A 16,288-nucleotide genomic window follows, 5' to 3' on the forward strand; every position below is an offset into this window, starting at 1 on the left:
GTGTGTAGCAGTTTCCACACCCTCTTTCCTGCGGCAATGGGTGAGTTCAGTGCTCTTTACATGCAGGTCGATCTCCTGCATTGTGACCTGCAGCCAGCAGAGGGAGCCATCCAACCGTCCCACCAACAGGCTCTCAGCAGGTTTGTTCTTACAGGCTGTTTGCTGGTCGAGAAGCCACAAGCTAAAGGCCTGAGCCCAGCAGAGGGCTGTGACCCGAGACATCTGAGCCTCCACATGACAGTGGGATCCTGTAAAAGTAACAGAAACATTGTAGAAGCTACTGTTCTCATTATTTTGCATATTACAACTCTTTCAAGTTCCCCCCTACTCAAAAATGTGTTTTGCTTATTGTTCTCAGCTGCTGAGGAATAAAGGTCTTTCTGTGCTCAGCTTAAATCTAGTTTAAGACATGTGTGGAGACGAGAAACCTCCAGTGCACGTACACAGAGAATGGACTTTCCTATGAAGTAGGACACATCATGTGTTCAGCAAGTAAACTTTTGAAATATATATTAGCATATTGATAGACTCTGGGGTAAGGGAATTTAATGTGGAAATTATACTTTTTTGTAGAAATAGTAGAACATATCAGACACACGTTATTGTTCCAAACAGACTATTTGTATAATTCTTAATACTTTAAGCAACAAGGAAGAACAAACACTTTTTTGTGATAAAAATATTTATCAGACAACATGCATTTTGGAAAATGGAAATTTGAACAATCTTTCAAAATGATGTCTCATTTTAAACTTTTGTTGAAATTGATGATGAAATTATCAATTTTATAATTACACTGTTGTTATTTTACCTTCTTAAAGTAACATAAAAACCACATTCACTCGAAGTAACATTTACTACGTGTCTAATACATCTACTGTACTATTAGCTATGACATTTTGTTACACTGTGATGAATTTAGAGATACACCAGACTAGTAGAAAAGCCAGTCTTACCCCTGATGTTCATGATGTTGATGTGTTTGTTCTCTGGGGCAGCCAAAAAGTTCCCCCCTGTACTCCAGTATACAGGAGACATGTGATGACATCTGCCGGCTCTCTCACTACTTGATCTGTCCGTCTTACTGGAGAGAGAGCCAGACAAAGGAAAAGTTTACAACTAACCAACAGTTTGATAACCTATTAAGATCTCATCTGATGTTTCAAAACCGCTATTACAAGCTACAGCAGAACAGACATGATAGCCAAACAATCAACAACAATAAACAATAGTACCCTCACTGGATAAAACACTACTGAAACAAGCTACAATAACCTGGTAATGCAGGAGAAGGTGGTCTGCAACTCCACAGTGCTCTGGTTGATGCTCCATAGTTGCACCACCTTGTCCTGAGAGCATGTAGCTAGCAAATTCTGATCACTGTTCCAGAAACAGCTGGTCACCTGAACACAACAGAAATGATGGAAAGCTTTTTTTTTTTTAACTTCACTTCTCATGATAGTTTGTGAAAGGCTAAAAAAACAAAGCAAAAAAACATTTCCTTCTGTTCGTTCTGAAAGGAAAAACTGTTTGGGCAATTAGGTGAACAAAATACCTCTTGCAGATTACATTATGAGTCCCTTACCTTGTTGTAATGTCCTTCCAGCCTCTTGAGAGGACATTTGCGCAGGTCGCCAGCCAGGTCACTGTATGTTTGGGGCCGATTAGGACTGTCTCTTCCTGTGGCAGCCAAGGCCTGCACCAGCTGCTGTGCTGCCCACTGGCGGTGTTTACTGGTCAGCCTGGCAGACAGTACACATGCTGCCAACGCATTAGCCAGCTCCAGAGGGCCCACTCTGGCACTCAGGTGGGGTAAAGGTGAAGGAGGCAAGGACGAAGAAGACACCCCTTGGTTTCCTGTATCTAGGTCAAACAGACACATATGCAGGAAGAAAGCTAATGTTTATACCCTAATAATTACAAACAACAACACAACTACTTAAATAACTAAGTTCTCTCACCATTAGCTTCATGCTCAACTCTGTCTGGGCTGTAACATTGAACCCCCTTTTCAGTTAGGAGGGACACCAGACTTTGTGTGACCAGGAATGTAGGGGGTGTCTGCTCATTGTAGTCCTTCTGTTGCTGGGCTCCCTGGGCTGTTAGACTGGAGTTCAGACAACCTCTCTGCTGTGGGTCACTGATGGCCCCAATGTTCACCCCTGTAGCTGCCGCCATTAGGTCCTACACACAGTATGTTAATATGTTATTCAAATCTATGCATTTGTTCACAATTCTTTTAAAGACAGGATCATTACATGTTTAAATAAAGCATAATTTCATAATTTATAATTCCTAGGTTTATACAATTAATCAAATGTAATAATTACTAAGACTGAATCTTTTACTGACCTAAACTTACTCTCATTGCAGTTTTTAATAAATACATTGTTGTATGTATGTGAATTGTGATTCCCAGATAAGTAGAAATCGAAAAATCTATAACAAACAATGACAGATTTTTGATTTTCAACCAACATTAGCCTAAAGTCGAGTCCAGATGTCCACAATCCTAAACAGATCACACAGTAATCAATTTAGACAAATATGACATATAATTTTACTTAAATAATCGTTGTAATATTAATTTGTAATAATAATGTAATTTACAAATATATTAAAAATCCTTACATGTATTGTTTTTAAAGACAAATGTGACATGTTGTGATGTGATATAGTTATTGTGATTAATAATCTGGTAATTAGCCTAAATAGTATTTATAATTAGTGGATTGACTGAAGAAAACTGACCTGAGTGCATATCTCCACTAGCTGTCTGTAAGCAGCAGGGCTGTGGGACACCACACTGCCAATGGCTGAGGAAAGGAAGCTCAGGCAGGTTGAGTTGTTGCGCTCTGTCGCCATCCCCTTCACACCTGGCTGTCTGTCCACACAAGTGTGAGCCCTGCCCCCTGCTGCCAGAGTCATTAAACGAACCAGGATACGGATATCTGCCAGACCCAACGACTCTAGTCCGTTAGACTGGCTGCACATTGATGCACTGGAGAAGAAGATAAAAGATGACTCTTGAAAGCACAATGAATTAGTGAAAAAAAAAAAAAAATCAACAAGGTTATATTCTGGACAAACGCACCTGGAGGCAGTCTGAGACAGTGCTCTCATCACCATGCTGTAAGCTAGCAGAATCTGGGCTGTGGAAGTTACTCTTCTTAAAGCTTTTAGTCTATCATGAGAGTCCCTCAGTGATACCGCCTGCTGTCCAAGGCTCAGAGAGGTCTTCTGCTCAACGAGGGCATTCCCTGGTGAGGAAAAACACATATCAAAAGGCGTTCTAATATGCCATTATATATTCTATTACATCTTACTAAACTCACATTTTTTAAAGGATGGCACAGTTATCCATCTGGCGTGGGCATGCAAAAAAGTCAAAATACTGGATCTAACGGGACGACTGGGAGTACCGTTTGTGTGCTTCAGATGCCCAGCTATGATAAATGAGTGATGAGTCACTATGCTGCAGTAAGTTTGGCTGTGGCTGGATTTGTCCTGCTGCCAACAGGCACAGAGGGAATGTGGGTGTATTACAACAAGTGGGCTAGCAGAAACATCCATTACAACATGAACCAGAGGACAGATAGCTACGAAGTAACTACAAACTAATACTCTGTATATGGCCATCAATTTAATATGAGATGTGGAAATAGCAGAATTTTAATTGTCGTCATGTGTGGTTGTTCTGGTGTCACACTGAGCTGGAGTCAGGGTAGATCTGTAGGAGAACTGACTGGAAAATCAGTTTTCAAGTGTCTTAAAAACTTAATTACTTGCCTAAAAGGGTTGCATGCTGGGACAATGTCGACTGGTGCAAAGGAGTGTATTTTTTCTTGACTTTATGTTGAAGCTACGAATTTTCCCCAACATTACTCATTCTAATCTTTACAAATCATTACATTTCTTTTTCTCAATATCAATGTAACATTCCCATTCAATGTAACAGCCCCTGCCCTGTTCCCTAATGTACATGTTTTCCCCCCTTTTTTTAGTTCTGCATCGGTACATATCATAAATATGATATATGATCTGCACATAAGTCAAAGGACAAGAACTTTTTTTGAAGCATCAAGAATGTATTCAGCAAATTACAGGACTTTGGTCTATGTATACCAAAACTAGCTAAAGGACATAACACAAAAAAACATAATACCTTTAGGAGTCACTGCTCTCGTAGGGTCAGCTGAGCTGTAAACCAGGGCTCCGAGGGGATCTGGCTCAGAGAAGGTAATGGGGTCTGGCACCAGCTTCTTTTCAGTCAGCCCCAGTGGTCTCAGCAAAAGCCCAAAGTCTTCCAGTCCTGTCAGCTTGTCTGTGCCACACTCGTCTTGGTGGCTGATTTCCCAATCATCTGAGCAAATAGAAGCACCGTTCATATTTTAATATTAATTGTAAATGTATTTTAAAGATTGAATCATTCTGACCTGAAGTGACCTTCCCTACCATCAGAAGTACTGTCCAATTGACCAATCAAATCAGATGTCAGACCTTTAATCCTGAAGCAGAAGGAGAACAACAATGATAAATAACAGGCTTTATAACCACTTTATTCATTACGTTTTTTAGTATGAGAAAAAGAAAGGTACCATTATTGGTTCTTATGTATAGTGTGTTGCATGCAACCATCGTTTCCTGTATTATCTACTATACCTTTCATATTTCGAACTTGGGTCGCTCATGTTTGCAGCCAGATACTTTTCCCTGCAGGAGCTGCAAAGGAGGTAGAAAGGGAAGTTTGAGCCACATTCCCCTTTGAACCAGACATCCACGTAGGCTCCAGTGCTGTCGTAACCCTTACGTGCAGCACTCTGACCACAACCTGGGTGACGCCGCTTTATGTGATTGTTAAATTGCAGTGTTAGGGTGTTGCACAGTTCACACTTCACCATCTGACTGTGTTCTTCTCCGGCCTAAAAGAAGGATATTGACATTGATCATAAGAACGATGAGAGATCAGACGACTTAAGTTTCAAACAATCCGTGAAACAACAAAGAGATCATATCAGGCCCAAAGCAACACAGTTTGTTGTTTTGTATTCAACGTAATCACACAATATTATTTTGTTTTGTCCGTGTGTGTTTGTGTCACCTCCACTATCTGGAGCGTGTCTCTCTCCAAGCTGAAGAATGACGGGGTGAGCAGGTCCTCATAAGTTTCTTCATGGTATGGGTCATCCATGTAGCCCAACTCTGACTCCTCCTCAGCAGAGTAGGGATGAAACTCTACTTGCTCTGGCCAATCGCCAACCGATGTGTGCTGTTGGTACAACTGCGGGAGCGGGTTGGGTGATGGCAAGTCTGAAAAGATGATGTTTGCTTCAAATGAAAAATGCACAGTAAATCCAACACAGCTTCGATGTACACATTTTATTTCTGGTTCAATGCTGTGACTCTGACCTGCCCTTCGAAAAGAGGTCCTCTGACTCGGGCCTGAGCGACGCCGCCGCGCTGGAGGAGGTCTGTTTCTAGTGAGGTGGACATCCAGGAAGTTCTCCCTCTCTATCCAGTCGAGCCCTGGCAACAAGCTATAAACAAACAGACAAGCAGACCGTCATTACTGGTTGTATTTATATCAATGATAATACCATAATGCCAGTACCTATTGGAAAATGTCAATATGTTCCGAAAATCCCTGACCTTTCAGTGGGTTGACTGGTAGGACGCTCAGGACATTGTACCGTCTCTGGCCCATCTGGAGATGGCGTGTCAGGAGCACCCTCCAGTCTAGATGAATCAGCTGCCTGCTGCTCCTCAGTCAGGGGGTGCTCTAGCATCCAGCTGGCCAAAACCTCAATGGTTTGAGAGTCCAGGTCACCTGCTACATCTGGGAGGGACCACAGGGAAGTTGAACTGTCAGAGTTCAAAAAGAAAAGATGGATCATGGAGTGCTGCATTGCTAATTCATGTCGGACATCACCACCAGATGATCACGCCTCTGTGTGCTGCCTGAGGTCAGGCTGGCACATCTGCTCTGACGATACAGAGCATGTGAAATTTGTGAAATAGTAAGTGAGGGAAGGCTTAGTAATGTGGGGAGTTTATGTGAATAAAAAAACAGTGATGCCAGAAACATTACAATGTATATTGGTGCAATGTGTATCCATATACTTTTCTTTGTTTACTTGTAAACAACACATATGTGATCCGTGCCGTGCGTGAGTTTTTACCATATGGTGAAGTCGTAGAAGCTGATATATTCTGTGTACAACATAGTGAAAATAAAATTCAGTGTACTGTTTTAGGAATTTGAGCCAAAGTGCTTCGAGGCTTGGATGATTTTTTTTTTCTTTTTGCAATGAGAAGTGGGTAAAATCAAATTACAATGCTCTGGGAGGTTCTGTATCTGTATAGATTGCTTTGAGGTAGAGAAACAGCAAAAACAACGTGTTCTGATAATAACAGATATCAAATATATGGCAATTGTAATTTGGTGATTGTTATTTTTGCATTAAAACAAATCAATAGCAACATGTACCGTTATGCAACTGGAAAACCCCAGTTGATTCCCATTAAGTAACAGCATCATGTTATTTCTTAACTAATAATTTCTTCTAAGAAATTCAGTCAGAAACAATAATTTTCTGTATTTCAAATACTACAAAAAGGCTGCAGCACATGGTGAAGGACAGATGTTTAAAATAGAAAGCACATGAAGCTAAAGATTTAGCGATATCAGACACACTCCACAAAGCAGTACCTGCTGCCTCCATGGCCCAGTAGATATGTCTCATAGAGAATCCCATTTCTAGCAACCGACTGGTGACAAACATTTGTGTCCGTTCTGGTGGTTGAGGAGAAAAGAAAAAGTACACAAAAAATAGAAAACAAAAACAAGCCCATAGCTCCATATTGAAAATTTCATATGTGTAGTGGAATTGTCAAATTAATTAAATATTTTCACATTTTCTTTTCTTTTTTCCCTCAGTTTATTCTCCACTTTATTATTTTACTTACGAAAAGCCACTCCAGCTCAAGTAAACCTATTCAATTGAGTTTATATATTCACAATGAATGTACTAATGAACTACGCTGGTAATCCTAATGTATCCTAAGAAATGAAAATCAATGAGCTTTAGTTCAATGCACTTCCCAGAACTGTTCAAAAATAACACATAACTGATGATGAAACAAATGGTGCCATTCAAGCATGTGAGTGCACAAACTGTGTCATGCATGTATTTGATAGTTTAAATATCATATCTGTCCAATAGCAGAGCAAAACACATGCTGTTTTGAGCGGCAATTAGTTGAGACAAATAGCTTAACATATAAGACCATGCAAGAGACAGACAGTTCTAAATATACTTTACTCCTTTTACCATAACTTAATTTTCAAATTACATTAGTAGTGTGTTTGAACATGAAGCCAGCATGGGGAAAAAGTTTGTTAAAAACTGAACTGACCTGCAGGACTGCAACGACTAGCAAAGCTATTTTCTTCAACAAAGTATGTTGTTGATCACTCATATTAAATAAGGACAGACATTTAAATTAGATTGTTTTTCGTTACTTTTCTATGTACTGACGTCCGACAGGTTTTCCCCCATTATTGTCTCTGTGCTTGTTCTTACCCAGGCTGCTTCTGGCCTGTGTGCTGCAGGGACCTGGTTCCATGAAGCTAGTCTGCTGCTCTGTGAAGGCATCACAAGAAGCAGAGCTGGCCAGGCTGAAGCAAGGGTGCAGCACAGGGGGGGCACTAACCAGGCCGGTAAGCGTAGGGAACCGAGTTAAGACCATGTGCCTAGAAAGAGTGAACATACAGTATATACAGTAATAACACAGTGCAAGTGGTGCTACACTGCCAGTTTTCAGTCCTGACCAAACATTTGAAATATAAAGGAAGGAATGAGGTGAGAATTATTTAACCTGATGTTATACTTAAAATAAATTAATAATAAATAAAATATGCCTAAAAATCACAAGAAACCAAGCATGTGTCCTTGTATGTAAATTATTGGAATCTCAACATTATGCTCAAGCGGTGTTTGTTGTTGTGGTATCAACTCACATTCAGAGAATAGTACAATATGTGCTTTGTACTGCGAGAGTCTTTGGCAAAGAGCTTGGTACTATTCTTGTCAAAACTCTCCTCCCTGAAGGGGTTTGATTTTTATATTTTTTTTTGCTGCACTGAAGCTTTGTTTGTTTGCCTCTTGGACGCAGGAATAACACAGTATCAGCCGGCTGGGTTAGGAAAATAACAAGCAGGCCGAGCTGCAGCCTTTGTTAAAGACGGTGCAGGCAGAGTCCTCACTCTCTGTTTGCATATACATCCTAACTCACCCATTCCCTGGACTTCAGAAAAGTTGCTGCTGCCAAAAGATACAGGTCTGTTGTAATCGGTAACAACATGACAATTGACGATAACTCTAGTAGTTGTGTTTGTTTCCCTTCAACATGCTAATACTCAACCAACCAAACATTTACGATTAACCCACTATACTCACTGGAGGAGGCTGATGGGAAAGAAAGGGTTGAAATTTTCAAGGCCGTCTGCCTGCAGGTTTGTTGGCAGAGAAGATGCCAAGTCCGTGTTAGAAGATGAGGCAGAGGCTCTGTTTGATTGGCCAAAGATGGCAGTGCCTTCTGAACCCGCGCTGTACAAGGACACAGAGCTGGAGGACTTAGAAATTGGCTGAGATGAGTGGTGGCCAGATTCTGCAAGGACAAGGTACAGAGGCATGTTACATCACCTCCAATACTACTTATTATAATACTTTATGCTTTATTTTGACCCTGAATACGATAAAACAGAGCTGTTTTTAAGGTTGTCAGTCCAACAATTATCTGATTATTCACTAATGAAAACATTCAGTAGTTGGAGCCCCAATACCAACAAAATCATTTAAATGCAAAGGCTAATTAATTATCATCATCATCATATAATTATAATAATAACCATGGTGTGTGGCTAAGTAAGGCCTCCATGTCACGGTCTTATTTGTTTCCTAATTGTTTCTGGACTTTACACAGTCAAAACTCCAAGTCATGTTCTAAATCTTTATCTTTGTGACTAATGTCAGACAAAAGTCCAACTTTACAACTCTGCAACACAGTAGCCTAACTACAATGACTACGAAAGTATGTTCAGTCCAGTTCATAAATCTAGATACCTTTGTGTTCTTTGTCCTCCTGCAGTCTGCTAATGGCTCCTTTGTAGATCATGACCTGAGCCCTTTCCAGGTCGGCAAGAGACACGCTCTGTTTGATAGGACAGGGCCTGACCGCCCACTTCACCATGCTCTGCACCACATACTGCATTACTGATCTCAGCTCAGCACTCTCATCCCATTGTTTGCTGCTGGCCTTGGCCTGGTCGGGGTTTGGGCTGGACATGGGACTCAATGAGGAGTTAGGGGGATCATGTTTAGGCACTAGAAGCAAATCTGATAGCTTTTCACAACTAAAAATGACAGTCAGGGATTTCAGAGCTCCAATGAGAAGGTATGAGACTCTAACTGCTCTCAGTTCAAGGGCAAATGCATCCACTTTGGAGGTTTGAGATGTTTGGGGAGGTTGGGGTAGACAGGTCAAATCCTGATGGTCTATGATCTTAGTGGCATCTTTGGCTGCTGACGGTGATGGGAAGGGGTCTGTCTCAACTTTCTGCTCCTTAAACTTTTTTCTCTCATCTTCTGGCAGCCACTTGACATCTGCAGAAATGTCTTCATCCTGACAACACTCACTGTCTTTCATGTTCTCCTCTGAGTACTTCCTTTTGGGGGCCGGATGAGCTCCCAGCCATCCCTGCTCCTCAAGCAGCCCCATCAAATAAATTAGATCTAACAACACCGTCGGTTTGAGGCCTCCGAGTGGGGTGACATCGCAGCAGGATATGTCACAGGGCTCCAATGAGACGATCGGCGTGTCGCTGGGTGACCAAGAATTCATGGAGCTTAGTTATTGGGAAGGATGGGAAGAACCCACAGATACAGCATGGAGTGACACCAGGACGGATTCAAGAGGGATTAATGGATTTAAGAATGAAGAGGAAGAAGCAAGAAGAAAGTAAGATCAGGGGGGTAAATGATGAAAATAAAGTAAAATGTTAGACAAATTACAGAGGAGGAAAAAGAAACACTAACAGAAAAGAATTATACAGAGTAATAAACATGCTGAAAGGACCAAGACAAGAAAAATATAGAGTTGTTTAATGGAAGTTAATGAGAATCATCATTAAAGAAACATATGCAAAGACATCTTCTATCATAAATAAGTGAGCATAGGAGTATATATCTGTAATACCTGACAGAGAGGTCTGCCTCCTCCCACTGAAGCTTGGCCAGGGAGCTTCCTTCTTTCAGAACTCCCAGCAGAATGGCCCTGCGTCCACTGGGCTTGTGCAGGCACAGACCTCCAGCCCGGAGACCATTGTCCACTCCTCCGATCAAGGCTAGTACCGGCCACACTTCAGTGCAAAGAGCAGCCAGCTTTGACTCTGACAGAGATCGACGGTGTGCCAACAGTTCCCCTGTGTCGTCAACAGCAACGTCTCTGCCTTTTTCATGCTCTTCCATCTCAAAGTGTGAGGGACTGAGGCCTGGAGGAGAATGTGAGACGGCGAGTAGCAAACAAAGAGTAATAAGTAACAGCCATGAAGAAAATGTGTTTTAGAGGGATAATACATTGCATTAAAAGTGTACTAAATCAGAGTTTTCAGCTGTTTTTCATCACTTTGTTCTTTACACAAGCCGTTCGATCCCTCTTCCGTTGCTCAATTGTGAGAGACAGGCAATTGTTAAAAGACTTGATTACTAAATTAATTTTAGTTTCACATAATTGAAAGATAATGTGAAACCTAATTTGGTCAGAGAAAATTAAACTGCGTACCTAAGGGAGGGTACTGTATCTATTATGATGGAGAGGCTGGTAAAAAAAAACACAGGAGGAATAGATACAAACTCTTAGAGAGAGGCCCTCAGGGATAAAGCACATAAGGTTCTATATTAGCCTGGTGAAAGCAGCTTGTTTGAGGATTTAGGAATACTAAAATTACTGTGCATCACTATATTTGTAATAATATACATTTGCATATTAATTTGGTGGGTTTATACTGTAAGCCTGCATAAACAGAGCGTTGGAGATTAAGGAATACCAAGGCATCGAGGGGCAAACTGCTAGGAAGGCCATGGTCTCAGAATGCATGTGCAATTTAACAGGTCAGGTATCTGCTGTCTCCTTGGGCAAGTACATCTGGACAACAACGGTGCAAATTGAGAATATATACATATAAACATCATATAAACATTACATATAAACATCCCTTTCTTCACTACTGATAGTCTATTTTACCTTACTTTCAAATAGATGAAGATATAAAGTTTCCTTGTGCTGGCAAAGTGTTTACTTACAAAAGAGAAGGCTAAACATGTCTATAAGTGACCACTGTTGATGCTGCGTCTGACCTGGATGGAAGTCATCCTCTTTCAGTAGGGGACCAATGAGCTCCAGGTGGGTATGGATGTACTGGCTGATGTGCGGGGCCCACTGGTCGCACTGATGGAGCCTGCGGAGAAGCTGCACTGTTGATTCCAGCAGTACAGTTGTACGAGGGCTGCAGAGAGGCTCCCCAGGAAGAAGATTACTGGGCATGCCTCGCATCTGGAGGTCACGTAGTGCAACCTGTGAGAGATACAGAGGCACAATTTTTTTGTGTTACAAAATACAATGTCTGAATGTGAAATTTCATCTTAATTTTCTTTACACATTCTTAAGCAAAAGATAAAACAATTATTAATGTTTCCTTACATTCACTTTGCAGTCATTTCACAGGATGAGTTAGCTAGCTGTCTGTGCTCCTTGTTCTCTTTAATTTAAGGTGGTTGTGTGGAGTTACCGGGTCCTACTATTAATCTAATGCACGGGGGTGTTCAAGTTCTAAAAGGACAGTTTTACTAACTGTGGCAAAAGATTATCAGTAACCAAAATGTTTGGTGGAAAAAACACACTAATAGAGCGCCTATAGTATGTACAGGATATCAAGTACCTTCTCTCCAGGATTACTGCTGTAGAACAACACACAAGGGTACAATTCAGAGGCAACCACACCTTCAAATGCCAACTTTGGCTCCTAGCAGAAAAACATCAACACACAAAGATTTCAGCAAAACACAACAATCAATAAAGTAAAACCCCTGAATACTGTCTGTGAATATTTGGTCAGACCTTGTCATTTTTGGCAAATGATATGGTGTGAGCCTCCATGTCCAGGATACAGGTGATGGTGTCGCCCTGGGTGAAGGAAGGAAGTGTACGGACCAGTTCCCCTCCATGGTACAGGTTGCCACTATAGGCACGATACAGCCACATGTCAGTGGTGGTGTGGTGGTTGTGATCTCTGACTGGCCAGCGTGAAACACCAATACATGTGCCTTCATTTCCTCTGTTCTCTTTGGTAATGTAGAACTGAGGAGAGAAGTTTCGTATACATCAGGCTATTAAACATGTTCTCTCAGCACATTTCAGTGTCACAAAACTAAGCAATTTGCAATAAAGAAAGATTAAGATTAACTGTCTGTATGTAGATACCAGTCCTTACCTTCCAAATGAAACAGCCAGATGTGATGGCAGTGGTTGCCAGGCCGTAACCTTTCCCTCCTGAGCCATGGGAAAGGATGTTCCCACTCTCCAAAGAACAGCAGATTATCTTGTGTGGGTCAAAGGAAAAATCTCCAATGGGAATACATTCATCATAGCTGCCAGGATTCTGCGTTAGAAAAAAAAAGCACATTTACATTCAGAGTTCATCAATCAGTAAAAAGAATTATATGTTACAGTGTGCAATAACAGTGGATACATGTAAAGAAAAATATAAATGTGAAGTGATACAACAACATTACATGACTGCACTTCACATTCAATTGTAAAATACGGGTGACATTAAGTGCTTCACTCAACACAATCACACACAATATTTATTAAAATTACAAATGGCAATAAAATGTAAAAATCCTGAAAATGCAAAATCACATGGAAATTTAAAAGGCTACAGATGTATACTAACTAATTAATTGTTCTACTGTAAATCAATTATCAGTGATTAGAAAATTACATTTTACATTTTATAATCATACCTTTTGTAATTTGACATTAATTAAAATGGATGTTATTTTTCTGTCCTCTCCCACCTCTCATCCCACCCCCACCATTGAGAACAGGCCCATCTGTTCTATCAAGTAGCCTTGCTGTTTTCAATTCCATTACTGCCAGGAGTTTCACTTCTTCCTAAACAGAGATCATTCACTATTTTCAATTGTTAAAAGACACGTACACCTTTTATGATATTGTTATATTAGGCTGGTTATTTGGAAGAATTTTGATGAAATTGAATGAATATGCTGAGATGCATTTTAATGTATTGAGCACAAAGCTTAGGCTAGCAAGTTATTAGCAAATTATATAATCTTAATAGGGTACTCATAATAATAACAATTCCTGCAAATCAAGAAAACAGGATGATTTAAAGGAGGATTTAAAAAATAATACTTATTTTTCATATAGTCTAGGTCATCAAATTGTGTTTTCCAGGCAGCAGATCAATAACTACAATGTATAAATAAATAATAATAAAATAAATAATAAAGTATGAAATATATAATAGTAAATATAAATATAAAAAAATATAAATATACTTTAAATATAAAGTATGCAGGTCATTAGGCAAGACATGCCATTGAACTCCAAGACAATTTGTTTTAGTAATACACAGATATAACGTATATATATTGCTAATATAGCAGTATAGTATAGTAAGAACATTAGCCTTTAAAGTATATTGTATTATTAATGTAACACTGCTGTATTACCCCTTTGTGTTTTTCAGCCATCTCCTCGTGGTTTTTCTCAGCAAGTGGTTCCTTCCACATATAAACAGACAAGAGCTGAAAGAGTTGTTTAACAATCTACAAGAAAACAAAGAAAAGGACATGTCGTCATTATCAAATTCACAATTTATTACATTACAACTCACAAACACTTCTGTTAGCCTGTTTTTCTTGAGTTACTTCACTTGCATGTTGCATATACAATTTTTAGATCATACCTGTTGAATTTGAACAGGTTCAGAACAAGCAGGTAACAGTCTTTCTAAGACGTGGAAGGCCAAAAGCTTAGTGCGAAGGTTCTGGAAGCATGGAGATCCTGAAAAGGGGACAGTGGAGATCAGGAGACTAAAAGGAACCGAAGTAAACTGTAACATAAACAATATTATTGCTGATTTAGTTATTATTTTAAATTGTCTCACCTAAAGAGCACTTGTGTGAAATAATGGCCATGAGTGGATCAATCCATTTGACAAAAGTAGAATGTCTTTTCATCACTCTTAATGACAGTACACGCCGCAGGAACACCAAGAAATCTGCAAGCTGAGATTCAACCACTTTGCTGCTTTCCACTCCTAAAACAACAAAAACAGAAGGAAAACTATACTTAAAAATAGAAGGGCATTACATTGCATTACAGGAAAAAAATATATATTTCAGTGAAGTTTAATACAGCCAAATTTGCAATACCAATTAGATTTGTGCTCTTGCTGTTGGAGTCCGGATCTGTTCTCTCAGCTGTTCCTCTCTCTGCTGTCTGCTGTTGGTGGAAAGTGTACAGGATATTTTGGAGCTGTTCACACATCACCTCCATTAGGGCATGGGATACATCCATAGGCAGCAAATCCTCACAGGAGCTGAGAGCACAGGACAGTTTGTTGAAATGTGTATGAACACAGTTTTTTTTTTTTTTTTTATTCATTAAATAGTAGAAGAAGTAATGCATATTTCGTTGCAGCTGTTTACAGTCTCTTCTTTCTCACCTTGCAGCCACAGTCAATATTTGAAGCAGACGAGCACAGGCTAGTTTAACAGCCCCACTCAGTAGCATGGATCCAGATGTAGAGGCTGCAAACCAGCCCTGGTTCATCAGTGCACAGCTGTTGTTGGTCAGCATGGAAAGGATTTCCAGGATGCCACATTTGATGACCAGCACCAGGTCCATTGGTTGGTAGCAGAAATTCAGTGCAAACATTGTGGCTAGAAGAAGGTGCTGGCAGGAACCTGGGTAAAACAAAAGACAAAACCATATGCAAACTACAATAAAAAAACACTGCAAAAAATAACCAACAGCGAGTAGCACAAGGCATGAATGAACAAAAATGTGAACAAAAAACGTGAAACAATAATGTATAAACCTGGATGTTCTCTTTCCAACAGGACCCTTTGTTTAAGGACACGCACCACCTGCTGGTAGAAGGTATGGGCTGCTGATTGTAGCTCACTTTGCGTATCCATAGAAGCGGAATTTGTACCAGACTGGATTAGGATGAAAGGGATTTGAGAGTAATTTAGACAACAACATGTTAATGCTGAAGAAACATATCAAATGAATACAATATTCAGCATTTGTCCTCTCTCCATCTGGCTTGAATTAAATATTCATTCATTAATTCTTTCCATTTTTACCGATCATGAACATCTGCACAAATATTGTGATAGCATGATTACTAGATGTACCATGTAATGCTGCATCTCGTAATTAGCTCCAGAGTGTGAACCAATGATTTGTGTTCCCAAAGCAAAGCATCCAGAGAGGAACTGAAGCTGTACAGACTGCAACAATGCAGGAAACTGAGGGGAGACAGTGAACCCGCTGCTCTTCTCCTCCATCTTAGACAGGAAGGATGACATCTGACACAAGGCCTCCAGACGCAACTGATCATAACAAATGAAAGAGATAGTAGTTAGTTACGCACAGAACACTCATTTGTGTTATAAATAATTTCCAGCAAGGCATTCTGCACATTTTGTTGCAGGTGTTCAATAATTTCCACTTATGCTTGGGCTGACTACTTCTGCCACTACATTAATGACACGTAAAAACATCACACACATGATCAAACCAATAAATGAACAAATAGCTGCAGGTCTTACAGAGTTCTTATTACTCAGTAGTAATATTTAACTGTTTGCTTGTAATATCATGTAAAAGAGAAGAACCTTATTACCTCAGCCCTCTGTTGCTGCTGAACTATAGCAAAAGTAATGGCCTTCGGATCTGCCTGACTACAAGTCTGTCCGCCGGGTAGTGTTGGTGAGGAGGATGACAAGTGGATCAGACTTCCACAGACAAACTGGAACACCTGGTTAAGAATAGGCAAAGTGTTGTTGCCATAGTGGGACATAGAGGTTGTAGGGCTGATACACTGCCGCAGGCGATCCCAAGCGTCTTTCATGATGCCCAGAGAACAAAGAGGTAAGCCTGAAACCAACAGAGCACAAGAAGAAAGGCC

The 16,288-nt window shown here is 40.3% G+C and overlaps 1 protein-coding gene across 1 annotated transcript in view; it reads right to left on the bottom strand.

The window, feature by feature from the left end:
• LOC118332440 (probable E3 ubiquitin-protein ligase HERC1) overlaps nt 1–16,288 on the bottom strand; it is a 40,568-nt gene that overhangs the window by 9,564 nt on the left and 14,716 nt on the right. The window contains 30 exon segments of the mRNA XM_035667724.1: nt 21–248; nt 957–1,084; nt 1,276–1,403; nt 1,586–1,863; nt 1,962–2,184; nt 2,752–3,001; nt 3,095–3,260; nt 4,166–4,363; nt 4,456–4,508; nt 4,663–4,922; nt 5,102–5,328; nt 5,410–5,537; nt 5,650–5,836; nt 6,710–6,793; nt 7,584–7,753; nt 8,460–8,670; nt 9,126–9,907; nt 10,258–10,552; nt 11,418–11,634; nt 11,999–12,082; nt 12,178–12,417; nt 12,551–12,718; nt 13,818–13,913; nt 14,054–14,151; nt 14,255–14,407; nt 14,523–14,689; nt 14,816–15,056; nt 15,191–15,311; nt 15,513–15,710; nt 16,004–16,257. Of these exon segments, the coding sequence (XP_035523617.1) occupies nt 21–248; nt 957–1,084; nt 1,276–1,403; nt 1,586–1,863; nt 1,962–2,184; nt 2,752–3,001; nt 3,095–3,260; nt 4,166–4,363; nt 4,456–4,508; nt 4,663–4,922; nt 5,102–5,328; nt 5,410–5,537; nt 5,650–5,836; nt 6,710–6,793; nt 7,584–7,753; nt 8,460–8,670; nt 9,126–9,907; nt 10,258–10,552; nt 11,418–11,634; nt 11,999–12,082; nt 12,178–12,417; nt 12,551–12,718; nt 13,818–13,913; nt 14,054–14,151; nt 14,255–14,407; nt 14,523–14,689; nt 14,816–15,056; nt 15,191–15,311; nt 15,513–15,710; nt 16,004–16,257 (6,033 nt within the window).

The sequence above is a fragment of the Morone saxatilis genome, unplaced genomic scaffold (assembly GCF_004916995.1).
Source record: "Morone saxatilis isolate NCDOM2014 unplaced genomic scaffold, NCSU_SB_2.0 Contig21, whole genome shotgun sequence".
Classification (NCBI taxonomy): Eukaryota; Metazoa; Chordata; class Actinopteri; family Moronidae; genus Morone; species Morone saxatilis.